The sequence below is a fragment of the Myotis davidii genome, unplaced genomic scaffold (assembly GCF_000327345.1).
Source record: "Myotis davidii unplaced genomic scaffold, ASM32734v1 scaffold982, whole genome shotgun sequence".
In the NCBI taxonomy this organism is placed as follows: domain Eukaryota; kingdom Metazoa; phylum Chordata; class Mammalia; order Chiroptera; family Vespertilionidae; genus Myotis; species Myotis davidii.
Genome location: NW_006293848.1, coordinates 143,613 through 161,975, shown reverse-complemented (window position 1 = coordinate 161,975; position 18,363 = coordinate 143,613). Strand labels below are relative to the sequence as shown.

Below are 18,363 nucleotides of genomic sequence, written 5' to 3'. Positions count from 1 at the left end.
TGCCTACATATGCAAATTAACCGCCATTTTGTTGTCAGTTAACTGCCATCTGAGTTGGCAGTTAATTTGCATATAGCCCTGATTAGCCAATGAAAAGGGTATTGTCGTACGCCAATTACCATTTTTCTCTTTTATTATATAGGATAGGGATGAAATCGTTGCCGGTCATTTAAAAGACATATAGGCTAACAGCAAAAATCTTAATATAATCTTGGGATCTTCTATCCCTAAGTAACCATCTCCCTTCTACATGTATCTGATAAGAATCCTTTCTAGAAGATACACAAGGGTAGATTTCAGATAATTGTTTCCCATTTCACTGATGTGAGGAATTCAACCTATCAAACTTCTTCTATTCTGCAGAAAAAAATTTTAAGCAGCAAACAAATAAAAACAATCATCAAAACAAGTTATCTTTAGCGAGTCTAAGAACTTTTAGATTCCTAGAAGTGTGAAGGTTTATAGTAGTGGTGAACCTCACACCATGAAGTGATCTAATATGCAGTGTTGGGGTGGCCTGGAGTTAGTCATTTTGGGAAGTCTTAGGCTAAGTGAAATACTTCAGAAGTAATGCTTAATTGCTATCCTTCTGGCTTAGAAAGAGAAATACCAAGACCCTAGAAAATCACCAGCCAAAACAAGAACTTTGGAAACTAATCTTCCAAAAAAAATCATAAATCTTGTGGGGGTTCTTTAAACTTTGGTTTTCTCAACGTATAACTTTGGTTTTAAGGATTAGAAACAATACACAAAACGTACCTTGCACAAAGAAATCTCACAGTAAATGGTAGCTATTACTGTCACCTCCTGCCATTGAGAACCATACTTCTCATATTAGTACCTTCTCCCAACGTCTACCACATATTTGACTATCATATAAATATTTACCAAAGGAGTGACTTTAATGATAGGTTGCACTTTGCGGCCAAACCCTAGAGTGGGTCAGCCCGGGTTAGACTCTGAAGCCATGGGAAAATTACAGACAAGACCGTCTCCAACTTGCCTACAGAGCTAAACTACAATTCCCAGCATGCAGTCAAACTCCGTGGTTGCACTGCATCCTGGGAAGAAGTCCGGAGCTACGTGAAAGCGCTGTAGTTGACACAAATCCGCGGGTTCTAGCGTAGACACGCACAGAGACTGCGCAGATCTCCTCGTCTGGGTTCTGCGGAACTCTTTTTGAGTACAGGGACCTTAGCCGGAAGGATTAAAGAACCGTTCCATTTCCGGAAGTAACGGGAGCGTTTCGAACATGGCGACCTCCCAAGCGAACGGGCTAGCCCCGGCAGCTGGGAAGAGTGAATTTCGTAACCAGAAGCAGAAGCAGGAGAACCGAGGTAAGGTGGTGTGAGCACCGAAGCCCGGGTGTGGAGGTTCAGTTGCGATCGTGTGACGCCGCCTCGAATCTGTTCTCTGAAGTTGAGTGCCCATAAGAGCTGCTTTTTAGCCGAGGCCGGTTTTGCTCAGTGGATAGAGCGTCGGCCTGCGGACTGAAAGGTCCCAGGTATGATTCCGGTCAGGGGCATGTGCCAGAGTTGCGGGCGCATCCCCGGTGGGGGGTGTGCGGGAGGCGGCTGGTCGATGTTTCTCTCTCATCGATGTTTCTAGCTCTCTGTCTCTCTCCCTTCCTCTCTGTGGAAAAAAAAAAAAGAGCTGCTTTTTAGGGGTATTGACCGGGCGTGCGGAACCGTCTGGCGGATATGGTGTCGGTCACGTGTTCCTAACTAATCGCTTTTGCTAAAGGCTCCCAGAACGCAGGTGCTGCGGACTTCGTTTTCCGTAAAGTGATCAGCATTCAGACACTTTGGTGGGCGTCGCAGAGCCCTTGACTTGCAGCGCTGGGCGGAAGTCGCTGACAGATGAGGGATGCGGTAGGAGGAGGAGGTTATTATTTACTTGAGTGGACGCTGGTAATAAGGGGTGAAGACAGAGTGATGAGGAGATGTCTGGCGTGTCCTGAATGCTAGTGTGTGAGCTCCTCAAGAAATTTTGCATCTATTATTATCAAATTGCTAAAATATTAGACGACACGGCTCCTCCCCCTTTAGACTGCCCTGCTTTTAAATTGCCGTCTTGTTATATTCTGGTTTTATCCATTTTCGTCAGTATGAATGCCAGGAAGAGAGGCTAGAGAAATAGCCCAGGACCTCAGAAACCATTCTTACGGGAAGTGTTAAAAACCTTGAACTCGCAGTAGCCGTGGGCCCGGGCGGGAGGTGCACAGGTGGAAGGTTGGGGCGGGGCGGGGCCGCACCTGTAAACCGCGGAGCGGGTGGGGACAGAAAAAAACAAAACAAAAACAAACCTTGAACTCTCATTCTGAAGGCATTAGAAAGGTATAAACAGTGTTTTGTTTTGTTTTATTATGAGTGTACATAGTGGAGTATGGTACATGTACAGCTTAAAGCCAACACGTGAGAAAGGAGCGCTCAGACCGTTGAGCAAAATAAAACATTGTGAAATCCGAAAAGCCCCCTGCAAGCTCCTCTCAGAACACACTCTTTTTCTTTGAGACATGAAGTAACTTTTCTAAATCGTGTTGATCATTCTGTGCTTTTTCTTCATAGTCTTGACCAACTATGCTCAAAGCGGTGTACTGTTGCCTACATTTTAATTTTATGTGACTGGGAAAGGACTGTGGGCATGGTTCTGTGTCCTGCATCTTAGGCTTAACTTTGTTTTTGTTATTTAATCAGGACAATACTTGAAGCTGTATGTTTTCCTCCTGCTATGATGTTTACTTGTATGAATATACGCTCATTTATATTTCGCCCTAGCTGGTTTTGCTCAGTGGATAGACTGAAGGCTCCCTGGTTCGATTCCAGTCCAGGGCACATGCCTGGATTGCAGGCTCAATCCTCAATAGGGAGCTTTGCAGGAGGCAGCCTATCAGTGAGCCTCTCTTATCAATAGATTGATGTTTCTATCTCTCTCTCCCTCTCCCTTCCTCTCTGAAATCAATAAGAAAATATTTTTTAAAATAATAATTTATATTTTCATTCTCCCATTGATAGACATTTGCATTGTTCCCATCGTGTGCTGTTATGAACAGTGCTGCTATAGACATGTTTGTACACATCTCTAGCTTTACATGTCCAAGAGTTTCTCTAGGTTGTGGACACGGGATTGGAATCCTTGAAGTGTAGAGTCTGTGCAGGTGGTGCTGTTAGAGGCACATCTCACCAGCACCAGAGAGGTGTCCCGGACAGCTCCCACTGGGAACAGCCTCCATCCTTGTCTTATCTTATAAATGAATGTGTACGAGGGACCTTGACTGCGTTGTGAAAAGCCAACTTATTAAAACATGCACCTTTGATAAAGAAGCAAAGCAAGCAAACCTATACATCTGGCTTAAGAAGTGCAGACGGGCAGCTAATCTGAAAAGCAAATTGGGTGGGGGTCTCAGGCTGATATACCCTCTCGTCTATAGGTTTCAAAATTTCTTCTTTTTTTCCACACTGTATAGGTTCTTCTAGTCAGTCATTTGGTACTAGTTTCAACTTGTAGTTGCTAAAGACGCCTTTCTTCTTCTTTTTTTTAATTCTCACCCAAGGATATTTTCCCATTGATATTTAGAGTGGAAGAGAGGTAGAGAGAGACCCATCAATTGATTGCCTCCCACGTGCACCCTGACCAGGGCTGGGGATTGAGCCTGTAACTGAGATATGTGCCCTTGACCTGAATGGGGCCTGGTAGCCTGCAGTCTGCAGGCCGATGCTCTATCCACTGAGCCAAACCGGCTAGGGCTCAAAATTTCTTTGCTGAACCTATTGGTACAGATTAATTCTCAAGGTCCCTTTTTACTTTGTTGTGGCCTTCCCAGAATTCATGAGAAGCCCCTGGTAATTTTATAACCTAGAGACTGCTGGCTTTTCTGCCTAGGGAGTAACATTGCCCCCTTTTCCTGTCCCTTTCCCCCCTCCCTTTCTGCATTCCCATTAGGGAGGTTTTTAACCATTTGCTTTCAAGTGTCCTTGGCTGGAGAAGATAATGGCTTTTATTTAAAAGCTGGCTGCAGCCCTAACCGGTTTGGCTCAGTGGATAGAGCATCAGCCTGCGGACTCAATGGTCCCAGGTTCGATTCCGGTCAAGGGCATGTACCTTGGTTGCGGGCACATCCCCAGTAGCAGGTGTGCAGGAGGCAGCTGATCGATGTTTCTCTCTCATCGATGTTTCTGGCTCTCTATCCCTCTCCCTTCCTCTCTGTAAACAATCAATAAAATATATTATAAAAAAAAAAAAGCTGGCTGCAAATTGCCCATACTATTTGGTTTTGTAAAACTGAGACTTTCTGTCTCAGTTTCCCCATTCCTCCTGCCCTGGAATCCTGTAACAATGCTAATTCTTTCCCAAAGGGTTTGTCCTAGTTTATACTTCTAGCAGGGGATGAGAGTTCTCTTAGCTCTATATCCACAGTAACTAACACTTGGTATTATCTGAATTATGAATTTCTGTCATCTTGTAAGTATGAAATGGTATCAATTGGTTTTTCTTTTGAACTTTTCTTATTACTAATGAGGTTGCACATCTTTTCGCATGTTTTAAGGCATTTTTATTTACTTCCTCTGTTGTGAAACTTCTATGTATTTTTTTTTGCCATTTTTTAAATTCATAGCCATTGAAGTGTTTAAATTGGGAAGGACTTGGTCAGATGTGCATTTTAAATAATGACAATTGTTCATTTCAAGCTTTTATTAAGGATATTGGGAAGTGAACGATATATGAAGATTAGCTAATTCTCTGTGATTTCATCCAGAAACAGCAAAGTATAAGAAGCAGAAAGCAGGTGTACCTCACTGGGGTGGATAACATGAATTATCAAGACCTGCTTCTGCAGAAGAATCTCCTGATAAGATTATTAAAACAAAGATTCTTATGCCTCAGCCCAGAGCTTCAGATTCAATAGGTCTGGGGTGGAGGCCAAGAATTACATTTCTTTCTTTTTTTTTAATATATTTTTATTGATTTCAGAGAGGAAGGAAGAGGGAGAGATAGAAACATCAATGATGAGAGAGAATCAGTGATTGGCTGCCTCTTGCACGCCCCCCACTGGGGATCGAGCCCACAACCCAAATATGTTCCCTTGGCCGGAATCGAACCTGGGACCCTTCAGTCCACAGGCCAACGCTCTATCCACCGATCCAAACCGGCTAGGGCAAGAATTACATTTCTAACACACTTGCAGCTTATGCGCCTGCTGCAGGCCTATGTATCATACCTTTGAATAGTACTAATGTAAGTTATAGCTGTTGGATTTAAGAAGTTCCTGAAATCCAGGACCAAGAGTTTTAAATAAATGCTATGGGAGATAATTTATGGCCCTTCAGAGGAATTTTGTTTTGATGAAAGGAGACCTTTATGTCCCCTTAAGCAAGTCACTCATCTTTTTGGTCTGAGTGTCTTTTATGAAATGGGAAAAATTATACTGATTCTTCCTACCTGTCATGGTTATCATGAAGGGTATACAGAAATAAGGCTCATGAAAACTCTTTGGAAACCCTATACCAGTGATTATTAACTGAAAGTGTACATCAGAGTATCAACTTTTAAAAATTCTATGTACATACACACATATGCAAATATAGTATATACATATATACACATACTTAGGCTTCACTTCCATAAAATTTGAAAGGTTGCTTATCTATATATATATAAAAGGCTAAAATGCAAAGTGTCCCCTTGGGAGTTCGATCGCTCACTATGATGTGCGCTGACCACCAGGGGACGGCATGGAACAAAGGAAGGCCCCCATCGGCTCCGATTGCCAGCCACACCTAGGGACCCTACTATGCATATAAACGTCCAAAAGTGGGCTAAAATCTGATGTGTGTTTTGTTTTGTTTTTTTCCTCTAGATGAATCAGAACTCCTCACTGTTCCTGATGGTTGGAAGGAACCAGCTTTTTCCAAAGAGGACAATCCCAGAGGACTCCTGGAGGAAAGCAGTTTTGCAACTTTGTTCCCAAAATATAGAGAAGCTTACTTGAAAGAGTGCTGGCCGTTGGTTCAAAAAGCCTTGAATGAACATGTATGCATATTTTATATATTTCTTTGAGATTTTGCTCCTGCTTACACCTTGATTTTTAAGTAAATGTATGTGTGCTGGTGGATTTTTTTAAGGTGCCAGCATAATTGACTAATTTGGTTCCTTTGGTATTTTAAACAGCCTACATAAGTTTTATTGTAATACATGTGTTTTTAATTTTTTGAATAATAGATTACTGAAAAATACACATTCCTTTAAAATTGTAGATATTTGATGGACTGTCTGAAACTCATCTGTGAACTCCCAATTTTCAGAATGCCTATTCTGTACTGTGGTGGTTGTCACAAACCTGCACAGTTTGAGCCGGGCATGTTTCTGTCTAATTGCTTAATTTTCATTTTAAATAAAAGATGTGGATGTGCCATCTTTTTCCTATTTGTTGCTGCTACCATGCCCCTCGAGTGGTATATTTGTTTTTGTTTTTCAAATGTGGGTTGAAATCCATTAGTGGATCCAGAAGTCAATTTATCGGATATAAGGAGTCTTTAAAATATGAATGTGTCACATGTGGTAAGGATGATTTTATGAAGCTTTTGATTCATTTTATGTGTATACTAGAGGCCCAGTGCACGAATTCGTGCACCAGTAGGGTCCCTCAGCCTGGCCTGCGGGATCGGGCTGAAACCAGCTCTCCAACATCCCCCGAGGGGTCCCAAATTGCAAGAGGTGCAGGCCAGGCTGAGGGACACAGGAGGTTGGCCAGCCAGGGAGGGATTGTGGGAGGGCTCCAGAGCGTATCTGGCCCATCTTGCTCAGTCCTGATTGGCTGGACCCCAGCAGCAAGCTAACATACCAGTTGGAGTGTCTGCCCCTTGGTGGTCAGTGCACATCATAGCGAGCAGTTGAGCAACCTTAGCATATCATTAGCATATTACACTTTGATTGGTTGATCAGTCGACCAGACACTTAGCATATTAGGCTTTTATTGTATAGGATATGTATGTGTACTAGGTTGTGACATGAAATATATTTCTCAAACTGAGGGACTGCTCTGGACTCATTTGTGCCCATTGAGTATGAGAGTGACTCGGCAAACTGCAAGCAATGTTTCATAGCTGTCTACATCTGAGATTGGTTTCTCTCTCTCTCTCTCTTTCTCTCTCATAAACTTATACAGACCCAGCCTTATGTTGAATAGTTCTTCACTCGCTATGTTTACATATTCTTCAAAATATGCTCATATGTTAGAAAATAGCATGTGAGTATAAGTATGGCCTCATTTGGATTGATACATATTTTTTAAACTAGAGATTATCTTTATTCCAGTAAGTACAAAGTATTCTAAACCCCAGTAAGTATAAATGGTTTCAATTGCCTGAGTTTCTATATTCTTTGAAGTATGAAAGTAATCAAGCATTCTTTATATTAACTACCCAGCTTCTTCAAGGAGAGAGTTGATAGAATTTTAGAGAGAGATTAATTCATAGTAATTAATGGTTAGATTGGGATAGGTTATGTAAGTATCTAAACTGAATTCATTTTTAGGCGGCTGCTTGTTTGCGCTTTCCTTTCTGTAGCATGTTAATGCAACCCTGGACCTGATCGAGGGCAGCATGACTGTTTGTACAACAAAGAAGACTTTTGATCCATACATCATCATTAGGGCCAGAGACCTAATAAAACTACTAGCAAGAAGTGTTTCATTTGAACAGGTAAATTTACAGTTACAGAGATTCTGCTTTATTTGTGCCATTAGAGATAACACAGCACTGTATCCACCCACCCGTTCTTCCCTCTTTCCTTCCCTCCCTCCCTCTCTGGGTCCCTTATTCCCTCCCACCCTCCCTCTGTAGAATTTTCATTATTCTGCTTAGATATCAGTATAGACTTTGAAAAAAAATGTATTTGTAAAGAATATTTTCTTTATGTCTTCAAAAGGCAGTACGAATTCTTCAGGATGATATTGCATGCGACATCATTAAAATAGGTTCTTTAGTAAGAAATAAAGAAAGATTTGTAAAAAGAAGACAACGGCTTATTGGTCCCAAAGGATCTACATTAAAGGTACTTTTTACCAGTAGAAAACTTGAGTATCTGTTTTTGTCATTAGTTTTTCAGTGTATTTCAACTGAATTTCAACTTACTGTTCTTTGATGTAGGCATTGGAACTCTTAACAAACTGTTACATTATGGTTCAGGGAAACACGGTTTCAGCCATTGGACCTTTTAGTGGCTTAAAAGAGGTGAGACTTAATATCTTAATTTTCAGCAGAGAACAAATTAAATAATGTGGTTATGATATATTGTTTTATGATTATTGTATTGTTTTAGGATGTGCTTTGTTTGATTTTTCAATTAGTAAATACGTTGTACTTCATGGAATTTGAGAGAGTCATTGCTCCTGGACACTAACATATTATGACCAACCTTTGACAGTTACACACATCTCAATTAGGTCTTCACACCATCTTTCCTTCCACTACAAATTTTAAATGGGTGTTTAAGCTCTTAGTCCATAGCACATATGAGAAACATGATGTAGTTACATGTGCTCAAATATTAGGGAATTGAACAGATGTTATTTGCAGAAACGTATACAGTCGAGGTCAAACTCAAATTTTCCTTTATGATACATTTCTTTTGTTTGCATTTATTTTAACTTGTTATGAGGAAATCTGTTGAGCAGCTACTGTTCCAATTGACTCCCTTTGATACTGTTATCTGGATCTGGCTGTGAGGTCTTGCTTCTTCCTTTCCAGGGCCTTTAAAAGAATTTTCTTGGACCTCATTCTTAGAAATGATCTACCCTTTTCTCATGGGGCAATAATAACTTAAATACATTGAATACTTTGTAATTCTATAAAGTGTAAATACGTTATTCAGTTCTTACCACAGACCCTTGAGGTATCTTCATTTCCACATGGCAAATGAGAAAGCTGGAACAGGAAAATTAAGTATCTTTCCAAATAAAGTGGCAATCCCATTATTTGAGCCCACATTTTCTGACTCTGAATCCATCTCCCCCCTAAATCACTGTTACAGAGTAATACACTTGTTCAATATGTCATGTTTTCACAGTACAATTGAGTAACGCCACTGTACCCAGGGTTAACTATTATGAAAGATCTAGCAGCCGCTAACAGCAACTGAAGGAACTATTCAATTTGGCAGCCATTGTCTGGTTTCTAGGATATTTTGCAATATAGTAATTGCTTTCTACCTGGTTCATTAAGATATTTATAAATGACTAATGCATTTTTCTTTGCAAATTTCAGGTTCGAAAAGTAGTCCTAGATACCATGAAGAATATTCATCCAATTTATAATATTAAAGTGAGTGTTAATTATATATTCCTGTAACTGTGGTCATCAAACTTCTTTTAGCTACAGAAAACTTTCTTGAAATTAAATTTTTATAAAAGTTGAATAGACGAAACAGATAGAGATATTTGGGGTAAATTAGAGGTAGAATTCAATCCACTCAACTCTACCCCATTCTCAAGTTACTTCCTTAAAAGCTTGGGTCTCTGTAGAGTCCAGTATTGACAGGGACACTAATCTATATATAAAACCCTAATATGCAAATAGACTAAATAGCAGAACAACCGGTCGCTGTGACGTGCACTGACCACCAGGGGGCACACACAAAACATGGCAAGCGTTGGCAGCAGGCGGCAGAGTGCGGAACATGGCAGGCATTGGCCACAGTGGGATGGTGGAGCAGGTGAGCAGGGGCCACCAGACCAAGGTGAGGCCCCTGTCACTGTCTTTGGGGCGAGTCTCTGCTGGTTACTGAAAATTCTTTGCTCCCATGTGCCACAGTCCTGCAGGCACTCGCATTTGCTGCTGGTGCTGGCCCCACTCACACCTGTTGCCAACCCTGGAGCCGCCACTTGTACCCACTGCCGGCATACAGTGCTGACCCCAATCTCTTGGCGCCATCAGCAGGTTCGAGCAGCAGCTGCCAGCCCCAATCGCCCATAGGGCTTCTCTACCTCCTCCTGCTCCTGAGGGGCGATCGGGGCCAGCAGCTGCCACTCACACCCACTACCGGCCCCATTCACAATCACTGCCAGCAATGGCCCCGCTCGTACCCACAGCCAGAGCCACTGCTCATATCTGTCAGCGCCTGGCGCCAGTCCTGATCGCTCGGTGCCATCGGTGGGTGCAAGCAGCAGCTGCCGGCCCCATTCGCCCAAGGGCTTCTCCACCTCCCCCTGCTCCTGAGGGGCGATTGGGGCAGCAGCCGCTGCTCACACCCGCTGACAGCACCAGCCCCGCTTGCACCTGCTGCTGGTGCCATCTCCAGTCTCTCCACACTGTCAGCGGTGCAAGTGGGGCCGGTGCCATCAGCGCATGGGAGCGGCAGTGGTGGTGGGAGCAGGGTTGCAGGCAGGCAAGGGACTGGAGGCCGCGGCAGGAGGGGCCGGGCAGGGGCACGGAGGATGGGCCAAGACCCCTGTGCCCACAGCAGCCTCGTGGCCCACAGTTCATTTCAAGGTGCATGAACTTGTGCACTGGGCCCCTAGTGTATTATATAGTTCTAATACAAAAAAGCTTCACAGAATTTGTGATAGATTTTATCAATCCTGTTTTCTTAGGTTGTGAGCCCATCGTTATATTTAAAGATGTTTTCTTTCAGAATTCTGCCTTTTTCTATTAAATAAAGCCTCAGATATTTTAGATTGCATTAAAACTTTTGGGGAGGAGAGGACTTAATACTCAAATTATTTAGCCTACCCAAAATAGCTCTGCTTTATCTGTTTTGTATGTTAGCCTTTTGAGAGAGATGTTATATCACTGTGTGCACAAAGTTCATGACTGTTCTTGGAAATGTAACCATGCTATAATGAGCTATTTTATTTATGATGAGTATTTGTTGAGTAGTCCAGTTAAATTTGGTGAAGGTAAGTTTAAAAGTCTCTTGTTAGATTGGCATGAAAGAACAGTTTTCAGTTACATTGGGACATTAAAGATAAAGAGAGCTAGTCATGCATCTAATGCCTGGTTTGCATCTTCCTGTGTTTCAATGTCTATAAAATTCAAATGGAGTGGAAGAAATGTGAGAATATTGGTTTTGTCCGATCATGAAAAGGTTAGCTTTTTCCCCCTGTGATATTTCAGGTGCTACTGAAAGCTTCCTGCTTTCAGGGAACATTATTAAGGATTCTCCCTGCTATTAAGTTGAGTTTTAAGTTTTAAAGAAATAATGGTTGAAAAGCTGGATTAGTCTCTTTCATCTCAATTTATTTCAATAATTTTGAAATTTCTTCATCTAATTTTCTTATGCTTGGTTAAAAATCAAGATTACATATTCTTTTCTTTATGGAATTAGTCTAATCCTACCTAAGAGACTAAGATCTATGTATAAGAACAATATTTATGATGTCTTAATTTGACAAATGTATGACATCTGAAATTAACATTTTGCCTTGTTTGTATATTGCATGACTAAAGACCTTAATGATTAAACGAGAGTTGGCAAAAGATTCTGAATTAAGATCACAAAGTTGGGAAAGATTTTTGCCACAGTTCAAGCACAAAAATGTGAATAAACGCAAGGAACCAAAGAAAAAAACTGTTAAGAAAGAGTATACACCATTCCCACCACCACAACCAGAAAGTCAGGTAAGTATTAAATGTTGAATTTCATTATATGATGGAGAAACTGTTATCAATTTTGTAAGAAACTTTATTGAGGGTATTTTAGGTGGAATTTTGTCAGCTGTCTTCTGGTTTCCTTTCCGAAATGTCCTTTCCCATTTTGCCCATTGTTTTCTTTCATGTTCCTTTTTCCTTTTTCCTTCTATCACACCTGCCCAGCAAAACTCTTAAACTTGGACCAGTCCTAAAATAACTTCTTTTTCATAATGTGGCTACTACACATAGGTGGAAGAAGTCATAACTTCGGACTATATCCATTCTAAATGTATGTTTCCAACCTCAGATAGGTGCTCAGTATTGTCTTGTAGTTCTGTGAATCCTCTTAATTGTCTAGGCTAAAAATAGGCTAAACAAGCAGAAGCTCTCAGTAAGAGACAAGAGGAAAGAAACAAAGCTTTCATTCCACCTAAAGAAAAGCCAGTTTTGAAACCTAAGGAAGGTAAAGCTTGTTTTCCAATTCTTGGTGTGATGTAAAAGTCTGTTATCTGAAGAGTAAACCCTAAGTGAATTTACCTAAATGTGAGTGTTAAGTAAGGAAATAACCATATCTGCTGTTAATTCACTTAGCATGTCATTAATCACTAATCCCAGGGACAGGAAACGACTGGGGTAATTGTACTTTGGTAACAGCTATTCCCCGTGTAAGTACCCAGGCTGACAGTCCTCTCCTGGCTCTGGATGTGCTTGGGAAGGACCTTTTGTTTGAAAGATATAAACCAGAGAGTGACTCTTCTGTACAATCATGTCCCACTCCTAGCAGCTGTCATTTAATTTTATTTTACTGAAATATTTTAGACCATCAGGCAAGAACTCTTTCAACTTCCTTTTTTCTCACCTACATTTTCCCATGTGTATCAATTCTTTCTTTACCTACTCTTTTACTTCTTTTTTCATCTATCTCTTGAGGGTTCTTGCTTCATTATTCCCTCCCTTGGAAACTCTTCCCTCTCTGCTAGTTCTTTAGGCTCAGCATGTAAACCCATCCCTTTCTGGGTACTGTCTTCCTCCACAGCCTTGTGTTTGAAGTTTTTCAGGGAAGGTTTGATGAAAGGTCAGAGGGAAGGAATGATGGTCATCATGGTGAAAAACAGTGGAAGTGCTGGATCATGAGGTTTCCTCGGGGAAAGGAAGAAAGGGAAGCCAGAAAGAAACTGATAGTTGGGGGGAAGTAGAGTGATCCAGATACTAAACCATGTTCCATAACACCTGCTGTACTTCTTTCTTTTAACTTTTTAAAATATATTTTTATTTATTTCAGAGACAAAGGGAGAGGGAGAGAGGGATAGAAATATCAATGATGTACTGGGAATTGAGCCCACAACCCGGGCATGTGCCCTAACCAGGAATCGAACAATGACCTCTTGATTCATAGGTCAATACTCAACCACTGGGCCACGCTAGCCGGGCCAGCTGCTGTACTTCTTATAGCCCTGTCCTATAGTTAGTAATTGTCTTTCTCCCCTATACCTATAAACAGTGATTCAACAGTCTCAATTGATTTATTCTGCCACTTATTTGCTAAAAATTTATTTAAATGGAGATAATGATAACACCTATCTCAAAGAATTGTTAACGAGGATTAAATGAATTAGTAGTTGTAAAGCGCTTTCATCTGTAAAGAATTTGGAACATTGCCTTATATATAATAATGCTATGTACATGCAAGGTAGATAAATTATCAATGTCGACTATATAGTGAATGAATGAGCCGTAGCTTTCTCTACTTAGTGTTTTAGTCACCAAATTCTGACAATCTTGCTTTTTATTTTGCATGCCACTACCCTTTATTCCAGGTTTTTATCTCTTCTCTATTCTTCTGTACTTTAAAAAATGCTGCTCGGGCCCGGCCTGAGTGATTGAGTTGGTTGAGTGTCGTCCTCTGCACCGAAAGGTTGCCGGTTTGATTCATTCAGGGCCCATACCTGAGTTGTGGGTTTGATTTCCAGTTGGGGAGCATTTCTCTCTCTCTCTCTCTCTCCCTCCCCCCATTACTTTCCTCTCTATATGCATGTCATCTAGTGAGGATTGAGAGGGAAAAATAGCTTACATTAAAAAAAAAATCCTGCTTTGGTCTCTTCACTCTTTTCAGAAACTTGAATCATTTCTAAATCATGTCCCACCTTCTTCACCTGACATTCAAATTTCTTCAACTTTCCTCAAACTATTTTTCCAGTTTCCTATTACACTTTTCTGAATTATTGACCTTTCACCCTCCTTGAAGCAGTCTCTTGTGTATTCCTTGAACACATTACCTGCTTTCCTACCTCTATGCTTTTATGGACATATTTCCTTCAACTTAGAGTACGTTTCCTTCTTTTTTGTCATTCCCTTTATGAATTAATCATAGATTTTTGAGCCTCTGTCTTTACCTCGTGACATTTCTTCCTTAGAAAATGACTTTCATCTACATTATTTCTGAAGTAATTTTAAGTACTGATTTCAACAGATTGATAAAGAATTGGCTAGTGGTGAATACTTTCTGAAGGCAAGTCAAAAGAAGCGACAGAAAATGGAAGCAATAAAGGTAAGACTGTATTTAGCTCTAAGTGAATTTACCTAAATGTCAGTGTTAAGTAAGGAAATAACCATATCTGCTGTTAATTCACTTAGCATGTCATTAATCACTAATCCCAGGGACAGGAAACGACTGGGGTAATTGTACTTTAGTAGCAGCTATTCCCCGTGTAAGTACCCAGGCTGACAGTCCTCTCCTGGCTCTGGATGTGCTTGGGAAGGACCTTTTGTTTGAAAGATAAAAACCAGAGAGTGACTCTTCTGTACAAATAAGAGTAAAGCCTCGAGATCCCTGAGCTCTGCTATCACGCCTTTCAAAAACAGCTCAGCAGAGGTTGTGATTTCCTTCTCTCATGTGATCTGTAGCTTACGTTTGATTCCTATATTGTTACCATGGATTTTTCATTATCTTCAGCCAAAGGACACCAACAAAATAATACTAGTCATTCATTGAACTAACATTGGGAAAGCTTTTAAGTTTTTATATGGTGTTAGAGATGATTTTGACTTATAACTTCATGATTAATTAATTAAAATTATGGAAGTTGGAAGGATGACATATAATATTCTTCATGAAATAGAATTCTAAATTATTTTAACAAGTAAGATGGAAAATTGGCATATTAATAAGTGCTGTAAAGTTCCAAAATGTGGGAAAGAATATAAGTAAAAATAATCTAACTTGAAGTATGATTGAAGGGGTTGAGGGTGGCGAGGAATGTAGTTTTAATATAGTTGAATCCAGTAATTGGTTCACATAGCTAAACTGTAATGCCATTTTCACATATATTTTCACTAATGTGTTTTTAAAGTTGTTGTTTTTTTCTCTCTTAAAGAAATTTCTAATTTTCCTTTAGGCATATGGCAGATGTTTTATATTTTATAACATGACCTTCCAATTATAAAAATATTCTGAAATTATTGTACTAAATACATATTCTTTATATTTTATTTGGTAAAATCTAAAGAATTACACATATTGTGTTTTTATTTGTCTAGCTTCTACTGAAACTAAAATTGACGTGGCTGCCATCAAGGAAAAGGTTAAGAAAGCAAAGAATAAGAAACTGGGAGCTCTCACAGCTGAAGAAGTTAAGCTTAAAATGGAAGTAGATGAAAAGAAAAAGAAGAAAAAAAAGTAATACAAAAAAACCCTGAACCTAGAACTTATTAAGCTATCTCCTTTTATAAAGGACTTTGAGGTACTGGGGCATTAGTTGCCTTATGTGTAGGAAGTAATACTCTGATTACTTTTTTCTGAGTTTGTTTGTTCTTTATAACAATGTTTATATATATGGCTATTCTTTATAAATATAATTACTAGAGGCCCGGTGCATGGATTCATGTACTCGTGGGGTCCCTCAGCCTGGCCTGCAGGGATCAGGCTGAAACCAGCAGTCCAATATCCCCCAAGGGATGTAGTAGTGCACGAAGTGGCAGGCAGCTGGGGAGGAGCCCAAACCCAGGTCGGGAGCCACATCACTCCTGCTCATCCCAGCCCTGCTGTTCAGTAGGCTCGCTGCTGCTCCACTGTGGTCTCCACGCACCCATCCTAGGGCGATACTGGCGTGCCCATGATGGAGAAGTGGCCACAGGCTCGCACCCAGTCAGTCCCAATCCTGGACCCGGTCTGGATCGGGGGTGGGGTGGGGGGGTGGTCAGGGGGAGTGTCCGTGGGAGAGGCTCGCGTGAGCTCACCATCTGGTGCCCGTCAGTCAGCTGAGCAGCGCTCCTGCTGTGGGAGTGCACTGACTACCAGCGGCAGCTCCTGCATTGAGCATCTGCCCCCTGGTGGTCAGTGAACATCATAGCTACTGGTCAGGTGGACTAGGCTTTTCTATGTATAGATTATATTATCCATGTTTTTTTTGAAAAATTTTATACTAGAGAGTTGTATATATGTCTTAATATACATTGCACCTAATCTGTTCCAGGCAGTTTTGGTCTAGTATGATTTTAAGAGTAATTCTTTAGGTTGTTTATATAGATTTTGGGAATTTGGCTATTGTAGTTATTCATCAAATCGAATATCTTGACACCATTGGTTAGTTTTTATATACAGGGTTGGGCAAAAATAGGTTACAGTTGTGGTACACAAAACACAGTTGTTGTTTTTTAAATATATTTTTATTGATTTCAGAGAAGAAGGGAGAGGGAGAGGGAGATAGAAACAGCAATGATGAGAGAGAATCATGCCTCCTGCATGCCCCCTATAGGGATAGAGCCTGCAACCCAGGCATGTGTGCCCTGACAGGGAGTCGAACCGTGACTTCCTTGTTCATAAGTCAACACTCAACCACTGAGCCGCACCGGCTGAGCTTCTTAACTTTTCTTGACAATTATATCTGCGAAATTAAGGATGTGAGATGTACCCTGGCCGCTGTGGCTCGGTTGGTTGAGCATCGTCCCATGCACTGAAAGGTCTCAGGTTTGATTCCAGGTCAGGGACATACTTAGGTTGTAGGTTTGGTCCCCAGTTGAGGTGCATGCAGGAAGCAACCAATCGATGTTTCTTTCTTACATCAATGTTTATCTTTCCCTTTCCCTTACTCTCCAAAATCAATTTTTTATAAAAAGAATATGATGTGCTATTTATATTTTCTGCGTATATATTTTTTAAATATTCAACTTGAATATTGAAACAAGTGTATCCATGTACTAGGTAAAATCATCGTGTGTACCATCCAGTATGCCAAGCATATTTTGCAAAACTGTCCTGAAATGGCCCCCATCAGTATTTATTGAGCCTACCAACAGTATCTAGAAGACCACAAAGGAATTTTTTCCTCCAGTATTTGCCAGAATTTGTTCATAAATAGAATCTGTTAAATAAAATCTTTCCTTTTAACCTTTACGCCCCATGTAAGTTAGCATGTATTTTCCCTTTATCTCTCTTAAGAGCCCAGGGTTTTCTATTATTAGACTGCAAGCCTCAGTTTTCTGAACTTTATTCCATAAGATTAGAGACCATTTGAAGTTGGATCAATATCAAAAGCTAAAACTCCAGCAAGTTTCTTGTTGTTATCATTGTATTGTTACTAAAAGGAAGGGTTTATTATTATTATTATTATTATTATTATTTTATTATTTTGGTTTTGGTTTCTAGGAAACATGCACTCTATTAGTGTTTATTTGTCAGCCAGAATAGGCACCTTGGCTAAAAGGTGAATTAAATAGGCATAATTTCTACTTGCTTGGAATTTAGAGTCTAGTGGGAAAGACAGACACTAACCAATGGCAACAATTAAAAACCCTACCAAAGCACCAAGAGTAAACTCAAGATTTGGGAGGACAAATTTGGGGATGGTAGAAAATATTTATTGAGTGCTACTGTATGCCAGGTCCATATTCTAAATATATACATATATTTTGTTTTTGTTTTTCTTTAAATTGTTTCACCAAACCTGTGAAGAGGCCTATCATCTATATTTTTTTTTTTTTTTGCTTGTCATATATGGCCTTTATTTTTTTTTTAAATATATTTTTTATTGATTAGGGTGGCCTGCAGGGATAGGGCCCAAATCCACAGTCCAACACCGTCTGCAGCTCCTACCTGCCACTCTTGCTTATCCCGGCCCCACTGTGCCTGCCGCGGGCTTGCACCCAATCAGTCCCAATCAGGAGAGGCTCATGCTGCCACACAAGCACTCACCATCCATGAGCTCTGCATCTAGCGCCCTCCCAAGGGGATTGGCTTGCGGAATGGGGCTGAAACAGGCTCTCTGACATCATCTGAGGGGTCCCGGATTGTGAGAGGGCACAGGCCAGGCTGAAGGACCCCACCAGTGTACAATCGGGCCAGGGAGGGACCACGGGAGGACTTCAGGGCATGTCTGGCCCCTCTTGCTGAGTCCCGATTGGCCAGACCCCAGCAGCAACCTAACCTACCAGTCGGAGCATCTGCCTCCTGGTGATCAGTGCACGTCATAGCAAGCAGTTGAGCAGCCTTAGCATATCATTAGCATATTACACTTTGGTTGTTCGGTTGTTCTGCCATTTGGTCTATTTGCATATTACCTTTTTATTATATAGGACTAGAGGCATAGTGCACAAAAATTTGTGCACAGGGGGGTGGGAATGGGGGGGGCCCTCAGCCCAGCCTGTGCCCTCTCGCAGTCTGGGACTCCTCAGGGGATGACCACCTGCTGGCTTAGGCCTGCTCCCTGGGGGATTGGGCCTAAGCTGGCAATCAGACATC

The 18,363-nt window shown here is 41.0% G+C and overlaps 1 protein-coding gene across 1 annotated transcript; it reads left to right on the top strand.

Annotated features, from left to right (window-relative positions):
• Nucleotides 1-1,190: 1,190 nt before the first annotated feature.
• Nucleotides 1,191-15,491, top strand: LOC102770582 (KRR1 small subunit processome component homolog). Its single transcript, XM_006767770.2, is given in 9 exon segments — nucleotides 1,191-1,337; nucleotides 5,858-6,030; nucleotides 7,566-7,700; nucleotides 7,927-8,052; nucleotides 8,148-8,231; nucleotides 9,264-9,320; nucleotides 11,445-11,615; nucleotides 11,877-12,090; nucleotides 15,165-15,491. Coding segments are annotated over 9 exon segments (1,188 nt in total). The 5' UTR covers nucleotides 1,191-1,252; the 3' UTR covers nucleotides 15,308-15,491.
• The last annotated feature ends 2,872 nt before the right edge of the window (nucleotides 15,492-18,363 follow it).